The following is a 17,535-nucleotide window of genomic DNA, read 5'->3' on the forward strand; positions in this document are numbered from 1 at the left end:
GAGGAATGATAGATGTAAAGAGCCAAAACAGGACCTTTGATTGGTTCCACAAGTCGATCCTGCAGAACCCAACGATGGGCCCCACTTCGATTTTGTTCCGTAGCCAAAACTACAATCGCATTAGATCCACGTAATCCTGAAGATAACTGTCAAATCATCATTCACCTCTTCTTCTGAAAACCTGGCACTTTTGCCCTCACCCTTAAAAGGAGACACCGGAGGAGATGAGAAGGCCGCTATCTCTTCATTCCACCCTTTCGACCAACCTGCCGCTTCACTGATGCTCTAATTTATTAGGTTGCCCCCGGGAAAGTCTCCCTCAATCAAAATTGGAGGCAGCACGGAAAGAGAAGGAAAGACGGGAGCCGAAATCTGGCTCAACCCGGATCCACTAGAAGGTTCGTTACCTCCCGCATCGAGCTCATAAACTACCAGAGGTAGCATCAAACACAATACCCTCAGAGGAGGGCCCTCATAAGAGGGAGGCCATGAATATAAATAATCGTGTCCCCACATGGTCGAAACTCGTGACGGATCTCTCTAGCATGGTCGAAACTCGAGACAATCTCCAATCGCTTGCATATGGTGACACTCCTCTTGGTCCATCCGCTATCCTTCACTCGCCTTCGCACAAACGGAAGGAATTTGGACCCCTCTGAGGAAGAAAAGAAAGAAAGAACACACATTGGAGCGACATAGCGAAGTGAAGGCCACACCCTTCTTTTTATAGGCTACTTTGCAGCGTTTGTCACGTGCACGATGAAGATCACATCCCTTCATATTCACGGTCTTGATCACGCTGTGTGGGTCCACCCACCATCTTTGAAGTAATTGCCGCCTCCTCGAGGTTTCGATCATTTTCTTCGGATTTAGAGCACAAACTCTCATGCATGCATAACTTCCCGAACCATTCCAAATAAAGCGCTATAACTACGCCGCTTCAACTGGAGAGCCCTCCATTAGCTCTGGAAGTTGAAACGGACCTCCACCTGCCACGGTGCCTCATGGATTTCTAGACAGTCACCACTACTTCTCAGGCTCGTACCGACTCGAAGTAGTGGGGTGCTTATATGATATGGGTAAAACATAGCGATCCCTTGAATGATTTTACGTGGCACCACCATTGCATAGAAACCGTCCAGCTATGCCCACAGCCGATCCCGGCCCCTGGTAGCCTCTTTCCTCCGAGTAGCTTGCCCAACTACTCAGCATCCTCCCCAAGAAAGCTTCCCATCACCATCATTGGCTGACACTGCTAGAATCTGCTCCAAATCTTAGCTCTGTCGTATCAAGGCTTGTATCAGCCAGCAACCAACCTATCACCACCAAGTTTCCTATCCCGTCGAATCACCTTCTAGTATCATACGCGCACTTGCTGCCACGTCGACATCTCCAGCGATATATGTTGTTCACCGCCACATCGCACCTAGTACATCGGAACTCCCGCTTCTACAAATGGGGACCCCCATTCAAACGAGGACACAAGAGGAGAACTAGATCATCAGACCATTGGCATTCCATCCCTTGGGTAAGACAACCCCACCAAGTGCGCATATCGGCATCCTCACCACTTAGGTTCAGTTCTCCTCTCTCTTGGTGCCTCGATATGATTTGAGTGTCGAAGGGTCCCCGGAGTCGAAACTCCGGGTGGTCCTTAACCATTTTTTCTATGGACGCAGGTCGCAGGCTGATCTGGCATGCCTAGCTGAATCCAATAAGAGGAAGGACCCTCGATCTAGGTCTTTCCCACCTAGGTACATATTCAAGCAGCATCAGTGGCCAATATTCCAGAGAATTATATGGTGCCCGAGCATGAAATCCGTCCTTGATATTTGATCCAACAGCTATAATGGGGGATACACGTCACACCACCATTTTCAATAGAAAAGAGATTTCAAGGAAATGGCAAATCTATTCACTCTATCAATAACCCAGTCAGATCTAGTGTATAATTATCAAGGGAGGTACTTTTTGTTGTACTGCCTACGCTTGATTTCACGCTCGAGCGCCATGTAATTTCTCATTTCTAGATATCTGAATAGGTCCTTTTCCTTCATTTTCTTCCCTTCCCTGTCTAGGGAAAATCAGCTGATTGACCGGGAACAAACTTTTGGGTTAGGGTCACTTAGAATCACTAATTGGCCTGATCATTTCCATGACCCCACCGTAATCTTATTGTAATCAACAGATTCTTCCTCTTTGAATCTTGACCTTTGACCACTTTTTACCAAATAAATAATCTTTTTGGAAACTCCAGTACAGTTACTTTATGATCGTCTGGTGCGTCCTGAATCTGCACATGATCTTTACACCCACCATACAAAACGGACGTTCCAGATCTTCCCACATTGTAACGAACAATGCACAATAAAACCAGGGGCAGTGATAAATCAACCCCAAAATATCTTAAATCAACCCCTATGTCTCTTTCTCTCTCCTCTAACTTAGAGAGAGAAAGACACATAAGGGGTCGATTTAAGATACATGGGTGTCGATTTATCTCACGGGTTTTATATGTTGTAGCCCTTAGAGTCCCTTATTTTTCAAAAAATACTCTACGGACCACACTATAGGATGATCCAAACCGTCCATGTGATGGGCTACAAATGTAAATAGGTTGTACCCAAAAAATCATTTCTATAAGATGATCCTAGCCCTCCAATCTATAGAAGAACTGCATATTATAGAAACTTCTATAGATCGTAGTGCTAGGATCATCCTGAAATGATTTTTGTGCCACAACCTATTTACCCTGTGTTCCACCACATGGACGGTTTGGATCATCCTATGATGTTGTTGTCCATACAGTACTTTTTGAAAAATACCGGACTATAAGGGCTCACACCAAAACTCATAAAACCAAGCAGCTTGAAAGGAATGCCCGGAAATTTCGTTTCTTCCACCAGTGTCTAAGCAGAGAGAATCCAATTAATTTTCTCCCCTCCAAACACAGGCTGTCGCGTGACCAATCTAGTGTGGCAAGAAAATTGAAAAAGCCTGAAGAACAAGGACAAGTCTCTTTCTTTCTTTCCTTCTTCTCGGGCAGCACACTTGCCACATCTTCTTTCCTTGTCTTGACACGTTTCCCAACTCCAAAATACCCTCTCCCAACCCCAAAACCCAATTCATTAAATGCATTAGCATAAGACCCACTTAACCCACCCCCCACCACATTGAAGACAAGTATTAAAACATCCTATTTGTTTTGCTTTTCTCCATCAAGATAGTAGAAGATGGTGGGAGTTTTGCTACTCTTTTCTCTCTACCTCTTGGGTCTTACTAGTAAGAAAAAAAACATTTTCTCTCTACTTCTTGGTCTCTTTATGTTTTTTTTTTGGTTTTTACGTTCATATGTTTGTTTATTTATTGCAGATGGTCAAGAAACTTTTAAACTAATAAACCTCCATGACTCACACCACCTAGTCCTTCAATCTCTGAACCATAAAAATGTTCCTATAGCAGTCTCAGTCAGTGATGAAGACCTTCCTAGGGTTTCATCCAGTGTCTTAATGGCAGAAACCTGGCTAAGAACTCATGTTCTTACCCACTACCCTTCAACAAAAATCACCACCATTGTTGTAGGAAACACTGTCCTATGCAACCCAAACCATGAAAACAAATGGAGTTTAGTTTTACCCTCTGTGAGAAACTTATACCATTCTCTAGTGAGGTGGGGTCTTGAAAAAGAAATCAAAGTCTCACCCTCATTTTCCATTGATTGCATAAGAGATAATCTTGCTGAGAACTTACTTAAACCTATACTAGATTTTCTCCATAGCTCTAATAGCACCTACTCTATCAACCCACCACCCCATTTTTCTCCTTATGAAACTATCAACTTGATCTCTACTACCCATAAAGCTTTTATAAAGAACCTTGGATTTTTACACCAAAATGAGATCAATGTGTTGTTAATAGTCTCCAAATCCCACCAGAGAGAAAAACCCATGATCAGAAAGCTCTCATTTGTGAGTTTAGAGAAAAACCCAACTCTCCCATCTTCCCAAAATGCCCCTCCACCTGCAGAAGATTTCTCTTTCGCCCCTGACGGGCCTCCGGTCATTGTTCCGGCGAACCCGCCAGATTCTTTTATGAATCCCCCCTGTGTTGTGGCCCCCGCGGTGCCTCCGGTGGCCGGAAGAGGGGGGAAAAAGGGGCTGTGGTGTGTGGCTAAGCCTAGTGTTCCTTCAGAGACATTACAAGAAGCCATGGATTATGCTTGTGGGGAAGGAGGTGCTGATTGTGTTGAGATTAAGCCTTATGGGAGCTGTTATTCACCTAATACAATTGTTGCACATGCTTCTTATGCTTTCAATAGCTATTGGCAGAAGAACAAGAACAAAGGGGGAAGTTGCAGTTTTGGAGGGACTGCCATTATCATCAATTCTGACCCAAGTATGGTTATGGTTATCCTCTATTTTAATTTTGGGAGATGATATCAGTACAACCAAGTTTTAATAATTGCACAAACACAGCTTGTCTTTTCTCTATTAATTGGCTTGTGACAACTTTTTTGGGAACTATAATAAGTTATTTTTTTGGGAACTATAATAAGTTTTGACTGATCTTTAATTAATAAAAGACAAGATGAGTTAGTGTAAATATCACAAGTGTGCTGATATATTTCCTTTATTTTGTCTCCTTTTTTTCCTATTTGTGGGTAGGTTTCCAAATGGGCTGTTTATGATTTCTTGACAGAAGGAATTTGGTTATGGCTAGGAAGTTTATGTATGTGATTTAAATATTTGAATGGTTGGGCTAGATTAAGCTGGAAAATGTGGTTTTTATTTTTCTTTCTTTGTTTATAATGCTCTGGAGGATATAAAGACATAAGCTTTTTCATAATGTGCTGAGTGGAGGGTAGTTTCTTCCAAACTTCTCCCCCAAACTATGATATGTTATGGCAATAGGCTTTCAACTTTTAAAATATAAATTATTTTCATTTTTCTTATTAAATATGAATAGAAAATGCCTTCTCAAGCTCACATTATCCATGGTGTTTATTTTCATGAAGGACTGAAATTAAGACACTGGTTTTTGGGGTCCTTATTTGGGTTTAGAGATGGGAGAAAGAATGTCAAAAAAATTGGTTTGTGGGCCAAAAACTTATGCAGTTTTATGTGATGAACTTTGTCTCTGATACCTTACATGATATACATTTTTCAGTCAATGACACTATAATGAAATGTTCTTTTAACTTTTTGTTCTTTTCTGGAGATCTCACAAAGAAGATGCCTTCTAGAAAAATCTTTCTTTTAATAGGGTTGAATTTTCTTTTTTCTGTTTTTTACAATTAACAAATATTTGTTTCTTGCAGGCTTTCTCCATTGTCATTTCATTCTTGCCTGAAAAGTTTGGTGATTGGAGAGAAATTTGATTGTTTTTGCAATCAATTTTTGTGTTAGTGTTCCCAAGATAGCTTTTTTTGTTGTTGTTGCAGTGTTGGTAGTTGAAGAATTTATGTAAGAACTTCAAATTTTACTCTGTATTTATGGAATTGCTCTGTTTTGCACAAAACAGTAGGAATCTCTATTCTCTGCATAGTCTCTATATATGGAATTGGATATGAAAATTTTTAATTGCTATTTGTAGGTCTTCTTTTCTTTTTTATTTTTAGTTCACCATTGAAGGGAAAGTGAAAAATAAAAAGGAGCAATTGTGCATTTGGGAATCGCCTGAATATTTAAGATTTGACAAAGTAGATAGTAAACATTCATCTAGTGTTAGAATATGTGGCATCCAACGGTTGGATTGGTTTAGGATCTCACCGTTGGATCATCTAGGAGATAGATTGGGCAAGTTAGTTAGAAGGGGTAACTTAGCTAGATTAGGTAACTGGATTGGATTAGTAATTAGGTTAGATTAGTATATTCTACACTTATCTCTTTCGATAGTGGCCTTGATTTATTTCTATGTTTATCATGTAAGTGCTCTATATAAGCACATTCTCTTGTTAATGAATATCATTTAAGATTAGTGAAAAGCATAAATTTATCATCTAGTGGGCAAGGCTCAAAAAACACCTATGGGATGATCCTAGCCGTCCAAATTGAAGACTTTTACATATGGAATTTAAATGACTAGCCAATTTTCTCTTAACAATCTGTTTTCAGTCTCCTTGTCATCTCCTCTTTTTTCTTTCTGGGAATGATCGGCACTGTGAAACTACCAGTTGCTCCAAAAGCTTAAGCTGTTGGAGAAGTTGGTAAGTTAACATGGTATCAGAGCTCTATTACCATGTGAAAACATCTAGTTACTCCAAAAGCTAAAGCTGTTGGAGAAAGGCATTATTAATCTTTTATGCTTAACACTCCCCTCACGTGTGGCCCCTCTTTCTAGGGTTAGCCGACATGTGGCACATGTGGGCCCTCTTTTTTGGTATGCCCATTGCATGTGAATTTTTGCTATCTGGGAGGTTTGAACCCAGGCGTTTGCTCTGATCCGTGTGAAACTACCAGTTACTTGGCTTAAGCTTTTGGAGAAGCTGGTAAGTTAACAAGCACAACCATGTTTTAATAATTGCACAAACCCAGCTTTTCTTTTCTCTATTAATTGGCTTGTTAGAACTTTTTGGGAACTATAGTAAGTTTTGACAACTCTTTGAGTAATAAAAGACAAGATGAGTTAGTGTAAATATCAAAACATGGTTGTGCTGATATCATTTCCCTTTGTTTCCTCCTTTTTCTGTTTGTGGGTAGCTTTCCAAATGGGTTGTTTTTTATTTCTTGACAGAAACAATTTGGTTATGTCTAGGAAGTTTATGAATGTGATATAAATGCTTCACTGTTTGGTCTAGAATAAGTTAGAATATGTGATTTTTATTTTTCTTTCATTGTTTTTAATGCTTTGGGGAATCAAAAGACATAAGCTTTGTCAAAATGTATTCAGTATTTGAGTGGAGGGTTTCAAGTTTTGAAATAAATTCTTTTTCTTTTTTCTTCAGTAAGAATAGAAACTGCCCTCTCAAGCTCACATAATCCATGGTGTTTATTTTCATGACGTATTGAAATTAAGTCTCTGGTTTTGGGGTCTTTATCTTGGTTTAGAGATGGGAAAAGGAATGTGAAAAAATTGGTTTGTGAGCCGGAAAAAAAAAAAAGTAGGCAGTTTTAGGTGATGTACTTGGTTTCTGATACCCAACATGACATACAGTTTTTTCAGTCAAAGACACTAAAATGAAATGGCCTTTAACTTTTTGTTCTTTACTAAAGATCTCACAAAGAAGATGCCTGCTAGCAAATTCTTTCTTTTTATTGGGTTGAATTTTCTTTTCTGTTTTTTTTTTGGGAAAATTCTCAAAAAAATTTGATTTTTATCCGAAAATCTCAGAAAATGATTAAGTTGGCTAATTTCTCAAAAAGGGGTGAAACGCATCCCAATGAGTGTTTTAGGACAAAAATGCCCTTGTGTTGGTTTTCCCTCCAAGAAAGTAAGCAACGGATCCCAATGCATTTCACCTAACATTTTGACCTTCTCTCACCTCTCTCTCTCTCTCTCTCTCTCTCTCTCTCTCCAACAAGAACAATTGAGAGGCCCTCAAAATTCTCCTCCTTGGTGATTTGGTGTCCAAATCCAACCCACTATGACGGTGTACTGTCCAGACCATAGGATGATCCAAGCAGTCCATTTGATAGGCCATTGGAGGGTTGTGATCATCCTATGCAAATGATTTTTGGGGCACAAGCCATTAATGTTATGGCCCATCAAATGGACGGCTAGGATCATCCTATGGTCTGGACGGTACACTTCATTTTTAAAATATGGGTGGGGCCTAAATTGGGTTAATGTTACTGTACGAACCACACCATAGGATGATCCAAACCATGGACAGCTTGGATCATCCTATGTTGTGGACGGTACGCTTCAATTTGAAAAATATAGGTGGGGCCAACGATTGGGCCTAAATGTTACTGTACGACCAACTTTATAAGATTATCCAAACCATGGACGGCTTGGATAATCCTATACTGTGGACGGGCCTTAATGTTACTGTACGACCAACTCCATAGGATGATCCAAACCATTCATTTGATGGGCTACAATGTAAATAGGTTGTGCCCCAAATATCATTTCCATAGGATGATCACAACCCTACAATCTATAGAGGTTGCATAAGATGTAGTTTCTATTTAGATCGAAGGGCTAGGATCAGCCTATCGAAATGATATTTTGGGACGCAACCTATTTACGTTTATGGCCCATCTAATGGACGGTTTGGATCATTCTATGGTGTGGTATGAGTGGGGCCTACATTGTGCAAAGATGGGCCCACCATTCCACCAACGGTTTCTGTTGGGCCCACGATCTTTGAACAACGTAGGCCCCACCCATACCACACCATAGGATGATCCAAACCGTCCATTAGATAGGCCACAATGCAAATAGGTTGTGCCTAAAAATCATTTCCACAGGGTGATCTAATAAAATATAATGCAAATAGTAGTGTACGGGTCACACCTGAAGGTCAACCTTTTTACATTCTTCGCAAACAGGTGCGAATTTGCCATAATAGGTCGGTCGACCTGCAAGTCGACCTTTATAGTATATGTACAAACAGGTGGGAATTTGCCTTGATAGGTCGACCTTTTCACCATTTGACCAAACAGGTAGGAAGACCAATTACAGGTCGACCTGCAGGTCGACCTTTCCATCATTCTGTCAGACAGGTGTAAAACATGTGAAAAGGTATAATTAATGGTTCCGAGTGTTTAAAATCCAATAAATACAGTCATTCTCACTTTTTATGGTGGTTTTGACTGCATAACTATTTCAATCTCACAATTTAAAATCTCGGAACGGAACAAGTATTATGCCATCTAAACTATGAATCACTATAAGATCTAACTGTTTAAACAACTATTCAACCCAATGTTCATACATTCATTGCAACTTTGACATCCACTGAAGTAATATTAGATTGTGTAAAGCAATATTTATACCTTGGAACTACTATTTATACCTTGGAACCACTAAATACTAGTAAATAGTGGTTCCTAGGTAAAATTAGTAGTTCCTAAGTATAATTAGTGGTTCCTAGGTCTAATTAGTGGTTCCGAGTGTTTAAAATCCAATAAATACAGTCATTCTCACTTTTTATAGTGGTTTTGACTGCATAACTATTTCAATCTCACAATTTAAACTCTCGGAACGGAATCTAAACTATTAACCACTATAAGATCTGACTGTTTAGACAACTATGTAGCTCATTGTTCATACATTCATTGCAACTTTGACCTCCACTGAAGTAATATTAGATTGTGTGAAGCAATATTTCTACCTTGAAACCACTAAATACTGGTAAATAGTGGTTCCTAGGTAAAATTAGTGGTTCATAGGTTTAATTAGTGGTTCCTAGGTCTAATTAGTGGTTCCGAGTGTTTGAAATCCTATAAATACAGTCATTCTCACTTTTTATAGTGGTTTTGACTGCATAACTATTTCAATCTCACAATTTAAACTCTTGAAACCGAACAAGTATTAGGCCATCTAAACTATGAACGACGATAAGATCTGACTATTTAGACAACTATTTAACCCATTGTTCATACATTCATTGCAACTTTGACATCCACTGAAGTAATATTAGATTGTGTGAAGCAATATTTCTAACTTGGAACCACTATTTATACCTTGGAACCACTAAATATTGGTAAATAGTGGTTCCTAGGTATAATTAGTGGTTCCTAGGTATAATTAGTGGTTCCTAGTGTCTAAAATCAAATAAATACAGTCATTCTCACTTTTTATAGTGGTTTTGACTGCATAACTATTTCAATCTCACAATTTAAACTCTCGGAACGGAACAAGTATTAGGCCATCTAAACTATGAACCACGATAAGATCTGACTGTTTAGACAACTATTTAACCCATTGTTCATAAATTCATTGCAACTTTGACATCCACTGAAATAATATTAGATTGTCTGAAGCAATATTTCTACTCTGGAACCACTATTGATACCTTGGAACCATTATTTATACCTTGGAACCACTACATGGTTCCAAGGTATATTGTGTGAAGCAATATTTCTACTCTTGAACTACTATCTATACCTCGGAACACCTATTTATACCTCGGAAACCACTATTTATACCCCAGAACCACTACATAGTGGTAAATAGTGGTTCCTAGGTATAATTGCTGCTTCTGAGTGTTTAAATGCTGGTTCCCAGATATCAACAGTGGTTCCGAGAACAAAATATTGCCTTTACACATTTAAATAGTGGTTGTAATTGTATAGGCATGAGTTTCATCCTGGTTTACTCTAAATAGAAACATAGAGGACAATAGAGATAGAAAGAAATTATGACAATACATCATAGCATTGAAAAGATGATGATGACAATAACAAATGCCTAACACAACCATAACAAATCCCTAACAAGTAAATAAGATGATCACAATACACGATAACAGTGTAAAGAACATGTTAAATGTATGCAAATGTATAACAATGGACCTACTTGAGAAGCTTAGGTTTGAAAGCCAAAGAAAAATAAAAGATGTAATAAAATCTACATTTAAGGAGAGGGGAGTTTCACATCTCTGCAATGGAATTTCGTTTGGGATTTTTACAACAGCCAATGGAGTTTGATTTTAGCATAGGAAGAAGAAGGCAAAAAAGTCAAATTGGTAGGCGAAATGCATTAGGATTTGTTGCTTACTTTCTTGGGGGGAAAGACAACATAAGGGCATTTTTGTTCTAAAACACTCATTGAGATGCGTTTCACCCCTTTTTGAGAAATTAGCCAACTATACCATTTTTTGAGATTTTCAGATAAAAATCACAATTTTTTGAGAATTTTTTCTTCTTTTTTTTTTTTTTACTACTAACAAATATTTGTTTCTTGCAGGGTTTCTCCACTGTCATTTCATTCTTAATTAAGGTGTTTGGTGATCGGAGAGAAATTTGATTGTTTTTGCAATTAATTTTTGTGTCAGTGTTCCCAAGGTAGCTTTTTCTTGTTGAAGTGCTAGTAGAAAAGGAGCTTATGTAGATTTATGGAATTTCTCTGCTCTGCACAGAACAGTAGAACTCTCTATTCTCTGCATACTCTATGGAGTTGGATATGAAAATTTTAATGGATATTTGTAAGTCTTGTTTTCTTTTTTGTATTTTTAGTTTGAGATAAAAAAAAAGACATGGAAGCATGGGAAGCTACTCTTTCTATGAGAGCCAGGTTTCGATCCTGGGACCTGTGGGTTATGGGCCCACCACGCTTCCGCTGCGCCACTCTGATTATTATGTATATTAAATGCACCTGATATTTTAATACTATAGCATTGTAGATCTAAAACTTTCATTCAGTGGGGATGGCTGATGGGATGATCCTAGCCGTCCAAATTGAGGGCTTTTACTAGTTGAATTTAGATGACTTAGTTTTTCTCTTACCAATCTGAGTGAGCCTAACTCGATTTTAAAAGTTACAAAAATTGGGAGGGGGGGTGCGTTTATCAGATTTGAAGGTGATGAGTTTTCCCATGGCAACCTTCTTGTGATGTGTGATATACATTGACCCCACCTTGTTTGATGGTCCAACAGAACATTTGGATCTGATACTAAATTTGGGACACAAACAAATGATGTGGGTCCGTTGGAGTGTCTCTGTCACACCCCGAACCCGGGGTCTGCCACAGCTCTCTGCATCCATGGCTAACCCGCACGAGCACGCAAGGCTAATCAACCATATTTCCACTTGTATCACATAACTAAATATACAGAGCAACTAAAATCCATGATCCATTTAGTCAAAATAGGTCCTACAACATGCTTGGCTACCATGAAAAATTCATGATAAATTGGTGTCTCGAGGTGGAGATGAGGGTGAGGGTGAAGTGGTTAAAAATCAGGAAACAAAAAACGGGAAACTAGGGTCTCAGAACTAGCCAAAAAAATCAGGAAACAAAATACTCTACCAAAATCAGATCAATTTTTTCCTGAATTTTAGCCACTTCTTAGGCTCATCTCAATCGTGCCCTCTCAAATCCATCTCCTCCCACTGCCCTACCCTTCTCTCACCACTTGGAGACGCTGATTTATCGTGAAAAAAAAATAATCCTGGCAGCCAAACATAGCCTAAGGTTCAAACCAATACTAAATATTTAGGTTAACAAATCTCGTCTCGATCATATAGATGAATGTAATAGTGTCCAAACTAGACTAAAATCCTCACACTCCCGGATCCAGTGTCGCATGCCTGTACCTAGTCCTCAAAAACTGAAAAGCTATAACGAATGAGCTAACGCTCGGGGAGTGGACAAGTGTCCTATAACAGATGGATCAACTATGCCAATTTAACATAAACAATAAAGCTCTATAAACCATGGTTATCTTGCAAATAGCATAATAAAAGAATAATTCCACGACAGTATAAGGTTATGCCCCTTTGTCACTACCATGATCACTGTCACCTCTCTTGTTATGGACAATTCAATTCTAGTTTCACAACACCTACTACAAGAGGTAGGCGATCGGTCCTACGAGGTCGCAGCCAGTTTTAATTTCACAACACCTACTGGAGCAGGTATCCAGTTTCACAACACCTAATGGACGAGGTCTGAGTCTAGTTTCACAACACCTACTAGACGAGATTAGTCTAGTAGGTGTGTTCGGAAAACAGTGAGTGAATCCTGAAGACAGGAAAATTTGTTGGGTTTGCGGATTTGCACATAAGAGACGATCATCTTTTTTTTTTTGGAAAATATAAGTGACAATCATCATTGAATAAAAAACAATTTCTAATTGGTTGCTAATCCAATGGTATTAGCAATTGCATATATGCATTTATTTCAATTACATTAACAACAAAAAATAGTTGTAGACACGAATCATCAATCAAAGGAGTTTTGCTATGAGGAAGTAAGGTTCTAGATGTTTTTCATTTAGAACACAGACTGCAGATAATCAACTACTTTCTTGTCAACTTGGAAGGCTTTGGCAAGAACATCATCGGAGATGGGTGGGTTTGACCCGAAGACAGCGTTTGCTATGGTGATCACACCGGGGTTCTGGCTACTCAGAGCGGCAATGGCAACGGCATTGCCATAACCAGCATTACGTTGGAAGTGAATGAGGCCCACTGGGAAGACAAACACGTCGCCCTTTTGAAGGACCTTGGTGATAAGACGATTATCGGGGTTGGAAGTTACAAATCCAACGTAGAGGGTGCCCTCAAGGACCGTCAAGATCTCGGTAGCTCGAGGGTGAGTGTGGGGAGGATTGAGACCATAGGGTGCAAAGTCTATGCGAGCCATCGAGATGCCAAGAGTATTGAGTCCTGGTATTTGAACCACATTGACTGGGGTCACCTTGGACCCAAGTGAGTTTGATGTGTTGCCCGGTTTGTCGAGGCCCATGAAGAAGAAATCATCTGCTTGAACAAGCTTTGGGTCCTTGCAGACTAACCCATTTACCAACACTGCCAAGCAATAGAATTATGAGATTTACAAACCCAAGTTCACACTTTATGAGATAAACATAAGAAGGAAAGCATAATAAAGTAAGACATGTTCATACCTGGGCTATTGGGCACTGCGACACAAAAATCTTGCAATGGACTAGGGTCAGAAGCAAAGGCAAGAGAGGAAGTGAGAGCCAGAATCCCTAAGAGAAGGAAAGAACGAGTGGCCATCTTTGAACAACTCTCTTACAAAGTATGTATACAAAAGGCAGAAATGATCCAATAGTTCAATAAATGGATGAAGAAGAGGACTCAGTTATCTGTGGGTTTAAGGATGAAGCCTAGCTATACTATATATATAGAAAAGTTTTGAAACTTCTTCTCTTTTTTTTGCTAGGTATTGAGACTCTTCCCTGTCTGATTTAATCTCATTGAAATGGCCCTCTTACTTTGACTGCTTCTATTCTATTTTATCCGTGGCCTGCAAAGTGTTTAGACTTTAGACGTTTTCTTCACCGTGTTGCCAAGAAATTGTTTGTTTATAGCATTTGTTTTACTAGTTCCTGATTTTGTCAAGCTTATTCTAACAAGGATAGAATAAATTAATTCCTGGTGTCATTGAAATAGTATTTGATCAATTTTTTAATCTTCTCTTGGACATTTGTCTGCCTATGGATCATGTTTCAAGTAAAAATGGGATTGTATTTTCCATTTCCTACCCTTATTTGGTTGCTATTTACTATTCACACATCAGACATTGTCTGCTGTAAATTTTCGAAGTGCAATATACCTAAATAAACTAAGTTGTGCTACAACAATAACTCCACCGAGTTATTGCACTACTAATACAAATATCTTTTTCTAAAATATGTGCTTCTTTAACATTCACCATTTATCTATTATAATATAGCGGAATTGGGGTTTTACTGTTCACGCCCACGTGGACAGTCCTCCCATCCTGCGTTTGATCCTACGTGGCATCAGTCTCCTTCCTCGGCAAAAACTGCTATTAACATGTATTGTATTGCAAAAAATATCTCCCCCTTTATTAATAGTATCATGCATTTAAGAGATTTTTCTTGCTAAAACTGCTTAAAAACCTAAAGATGAACGTTCGGTAACCATTCCTAAATTGTAGTTAGCACATCTTATCGTTTCCAAACCGGATTAAGCAAAGCGAAAATTTGGCGATTTAAAGAATCATAAAAATGAGATTTTCGGGATTTAGAGTTTAGCAACATCCTAATCTCGAAAGCTCTTTACCCAAAACGGCTCTTCTTCATTGGACCTCTACAATATCGAATATCGCCGGTGCTGCTGATCATCCGAAGATCTGAAAGGTGAGATCATCTCTCTCTCTCTCTCTCTCTCTCTCTCTCTCTCTCTCTCTCTCTCTCTCTCTCTCTCTCTCTCTCTCTCTCTCTCTCTCTCTCTCTCTCTCCAGCCCAGAGTTGCATGCACCGCAAATGCCGCCTATGGCATCGATTGGATTCCAACCCCAAAAGCCATCCTGAACAAAACCCGTATAATTAAACTCCTTGAAGACCTCCATATTTAGTGTTGGGTTTTGCTTTGTATTTTTTTCTGATATTTGTATTCCCAGTATGTGCTTATTATCATTAATCATATTTAGCATGACTATATATGTTTTTCACAATTAGCATTTGTTGTGGTGTAAATTGTATCTTGAGAGGGGATTTTAGGATTATAATGAAAGTGGCTTTTGGAATCTCAAAGATCTCACGTTTGAGTGTGTCTGTGAGAGAGAAATGGTGGTATGTGAAACTTTATTACTTCAGTAATGCTTCACTGAATAAGAAGCTTTCCTAAATACTACGATCAAGGACGTGCAGATGCTAACATAGTCAAAACATATTTATCATATAGGATCTCAGGGCTTAATTAAGTTGGGGCCAACAAAGCAATGGTTGGATCATCCATGTAGGCACTGCTGAATTTCAAAACACTATATTGGTCAATTTTGCACTCCCTTTCTTTCTTCTTTTTCCGTGATTATAATGTTTTATTTTGTTCTCAAGATTGTTATGACCAAAATCAACTTTTCCTTTCAATTGCTCTTGATGAGAACTGTTGTTTTCCAAAATTGATTTCTTATAATGTCTTCTCTGCATTTCTTGCTCCATTTTTCCATTAGTTAGAAATTGTTTTATGTTGTTTTGGGCTACCCCATGCATCGCACGGGTTGACTCACTAGTAAATTCTAATACACGCTCGCATGTTATTATTGGATTAGGCATCCATTAATTTGTAAGTACAACTTTCAACTATTAGAAAGTAACTCCATGATGACTAGGCCTATAAATAGAATCCTTTAGCATTCAGAAACCAAGGTGGACCTACAAGTATGGTAAGGTAGCCATTTCATATTATGATGCAAAACATTGCATTGGGTCATTGTACCCACATCCTTCGAAGGTTAAAACTATGTTATGTATTTGGAAAACAGTGAGGGCCCGTTTGGATATGCGGATTTTAGAATCCAGGAGTTCTTCAAAATTGTAGCTAAAAGAAAAGAGAAGAAGCGGACCAGCCGTCTTTTTGACTCGTTTTTTACTTCTTGCCCTTCCTTCCGACAGCAAGAGAGTAGCAGATCCTCCTATTTTTCCAGGTTTTAGAAATCTGAGGATGCAAGCGAGATTTCTAAAACCTAGTTTTCTTACTTAAAATCCAAGAAACGCTGCCAAGACAGCAGTAACAGCTTATCATGAACCCTCTTTTACACTGTTTTCAAACTAAAAATCTGGATTCTAAAATCTAAGTATCCAAACGCCCCTGAGTGAATCCGAAATACAGGGAAAATTGTTGGATTTGCAGATTTGCACAAAAGAAACAATCATCATTAAATTAAAAAAATTCTATTTCGTTGCTAATTCAATGGTATTAACAATTACATGCATTGCGTATGCATTTATATCAATTACATTAACAATAAAAAATAGTTGCAACTCATAAAAAAAAAAAGTTCTAGACACCAATCACCAATTAAAGGAGTTTTGCAATGAGGAAGTAGGGTTCTAGATGCTTTTTATTCAGAACACAGACTGCAGATAATCAACTACTTTCTTGTCCACTTGGAAGGCTTTGGCAAGAACGTCATCGGAAATGGGTGGGTTTGACCCGAAGACAGCGTTTGCTATGGTTATGACACCGGGGTTCTGGCTACTCAGAGCGGCAATGGCAACGGCATTGCCATAGCCAGCATTACGTTGGAAGTGAATGAGGCCCACTGGGAAGACAAACACGTCGCCCTTTTGAAGAATCTTGGTGATGAGACGATTATCGGGGTTGGAAGTTACGAATCCAACGTAGAGGGTGCCCTCAACGACCGTCAAGATCTCGGTAGCTCGGGGGTGAGTGTGGGGAGGATTGAGACCATAGGGTGCAAAGTCTATGCGAGCCATGGAGATGCCAAGGGTATTTAGTCCTGGTATCTGCACCACATTGACTGGGGTCACCTTGGACCCAAGTGGGTTTGATGTGTTGCCCGGTTTGTCAAGCCCCATGAAGAAGAAATCGTCTGGTTGAGCTAGCTTTGGATCCTTGCAGACTAACCCATTTTCCAACACTGCCAAGATATAGAATTAAAATATTTAGAAACCCAAGTTCACACTCCAATACTTCATAATATAAACATAAGAAGAAAAGCATAATAAAGTAAGACATGTTCATACCTGGGCTATTGGGCGCTGCGACACAGAAATCTTGCAATGGACTAGGGTCAGAAGCAAAGGCAAGGGAGCAAGTGAGAGCCAGAATCCCTAAGAGAAGGAAAGAACGAGTGGCCATCTTTGAACAACTCTTGTAAAAAGTATGTATACAAAAGGTAGAAATGATCCAGCAGTTCAATAAATGGATGAAGGAGAGGACTCAGTTATCTGTGGGTTTAAGGATGAAGCCTAGCTATACTATATATATATAGAAAAGTTTTGAAACTTCTCTTTTTTTGGTAGGTATTGACTCTTCCCTGTCTGATTTAATCTCATTGAAATGGCCTTCTTGACTGCTTCTATTCTATTTTATCCGTGGCCTGCAGAGTGTTTAGACTTTAGACGTTTTCTTCACCGTGTTGCCAAGAAATCATTTGTTTATAGCATTTGTTTTACTAGTTCCTGA

The 17,535-nt window shown here is 39.0% G+C and overlaps 3 protein-coding genes across 3 annotated transcripts; 1 reads left to right on the top strand and 2 right to left on the bottom strand.

Annotated features, from left to right (window-relative positions):
- The first annotated feature begins 2,928 nt into the window (after positions 1-2,928).
- LOC143854644 (O-Glycosyl hydrolases family 17 protein) lies at positions 2,929-5,575 on the top strand. The gene is made up of 3 exons (XM_077364700.1): positions 2,929-3,282; positions 3,373-4,395; positions 5,318-5,575. The coding sequence occupies exons 1-3, from the start codon at positions 3,234-3,236 to the stop codon at positions 5,347-5,349; spliced, it is 1,104 nt and encodes a 367-aa protein (XP_077220815.1). The 5' UTR covers positions 2,929-3,233; the 3' UTR covers positions 5,350-5,575.
- Positions 5,576-12,861: 7,286 nt separating this feature from the next.
- LOC143854569 (putative germin-like protein 2-1) lies at positions 12,862-13,634 on the bottom strand. Its single transcript, XM_077364600.1, has 2 exons — positions 13,518-13,634; positions 12,862-13,419 (listed from the first exon to the last, which is right to left on the bottom strand). The coding sequence occupies exons 1-2, from the start codon at positions 13,630-13,632 to the stop codon at positions 12,884-12,886; spliced, it is 651 nt and encodes a 216-aa protein (XP_077220715.1). The 5' UTR covers positions 13,633-13,634; the 3' UTR covers positions 12,862-12,883.
- A 2,674-nt stretch (positions 13,635-16,308) lies between these two features.
- On the bottom strand, positions 16,309-17,456 carry LOC143855210 (putative germin-like protein 2-1). Its single transcript, XM_077365434.1, has 2 exons — positions 17,094-17,456; positions 16,309-16,987 (listed from the first exon to the last, which is right to left on the bottom strand). Exons 1-2 carry the CDS (start codon positions 17,206-17,208, stop codon positions 16,452-16,454), a joined length of 651 nt encoding a protein of 216 aa, XP_077221549.1. The 5' UTR covers positions 17,209-17,456; the 3' UTR covers positions 16,309-16,451.
- Positions 17,457-17,535: the final 79 nt, after the last annotated feature.

The sequence above is a fragment of the Tasmannia lanceolata genome, unplaced genomic scaffold, assembly GCF_043159265.1.
Source record: "Tasmannia lanceolata isolate RefF3 unplaced genomic scaffold, GAP_Taslan_0.1 ptg000020l, whole genome shotgun sequence".
NCBI lineage: Eukaryota > Viridiplantae > Streptophyta > Magnoliopsida > Canellales > Winteraceae > Tasmannia > Tasmannia lanceolata.

What these genes read in the sequence shown, in the direction of transcription:
- LOC143854644 (XM_077364700.1), top strand. Translation starts at nt 3,234, where the DNA reads ATGGTGGGAGTTTTGCTACTCTTTTCTCTCTACCTCTTGGGTCTTACT. An exon ending in CTACCTCTTGGGTCTTACTA is followed by an intron (nt 3,283 to 3,372) that starts GTAAGAAAAAAA and finishes TATTTATTGCAG; the next exon opens with ATGGTCAAGAAACTTTTAAA. An exon ending in TATCATCAATTCTGACCCAA is followed by an intron (nt 4,396 to 5,317) that starts GTATGGTTATGG and finishes TGTTTCTTGCAG; the next exon opens with GCTTTCTCCATTGTCATTTC.
- LOC143854569 (XM_077364600.1), bottom strand. Translation starts at nt 13,632, where the DNA reads ATGGCCACTCGTTCTTTCCTTCTCTTAGGGATTCTGGCTCTCACTTCC. An exon ending in CGCAGTGCCCAATAGCCCAG is followed by an intron (nt 13,420 to 13,517) that starts GTATGAACATGT and finishes ATTGCTTGGCAG; the next exon opens with TGTTGGTAAATGGGTTAGTC.
- LOC143855210 (XM_077365434.1), bottom strand. Translation starts at nt 17,208, where the DNA reads ATGGCCACTCGTTCTTTCCTTCTCTTAGGGATTCTGGCTCTCACTTGC. An exon ending in CGCAGCGCCCAATAGCCCAG is followed by an intron (nt 16,988 to 17,093) that starts GTATGAACATGT and finishes ATATCTTGGCAG; the next exon opens with TGTTGGAAAATGGGTTAGTC.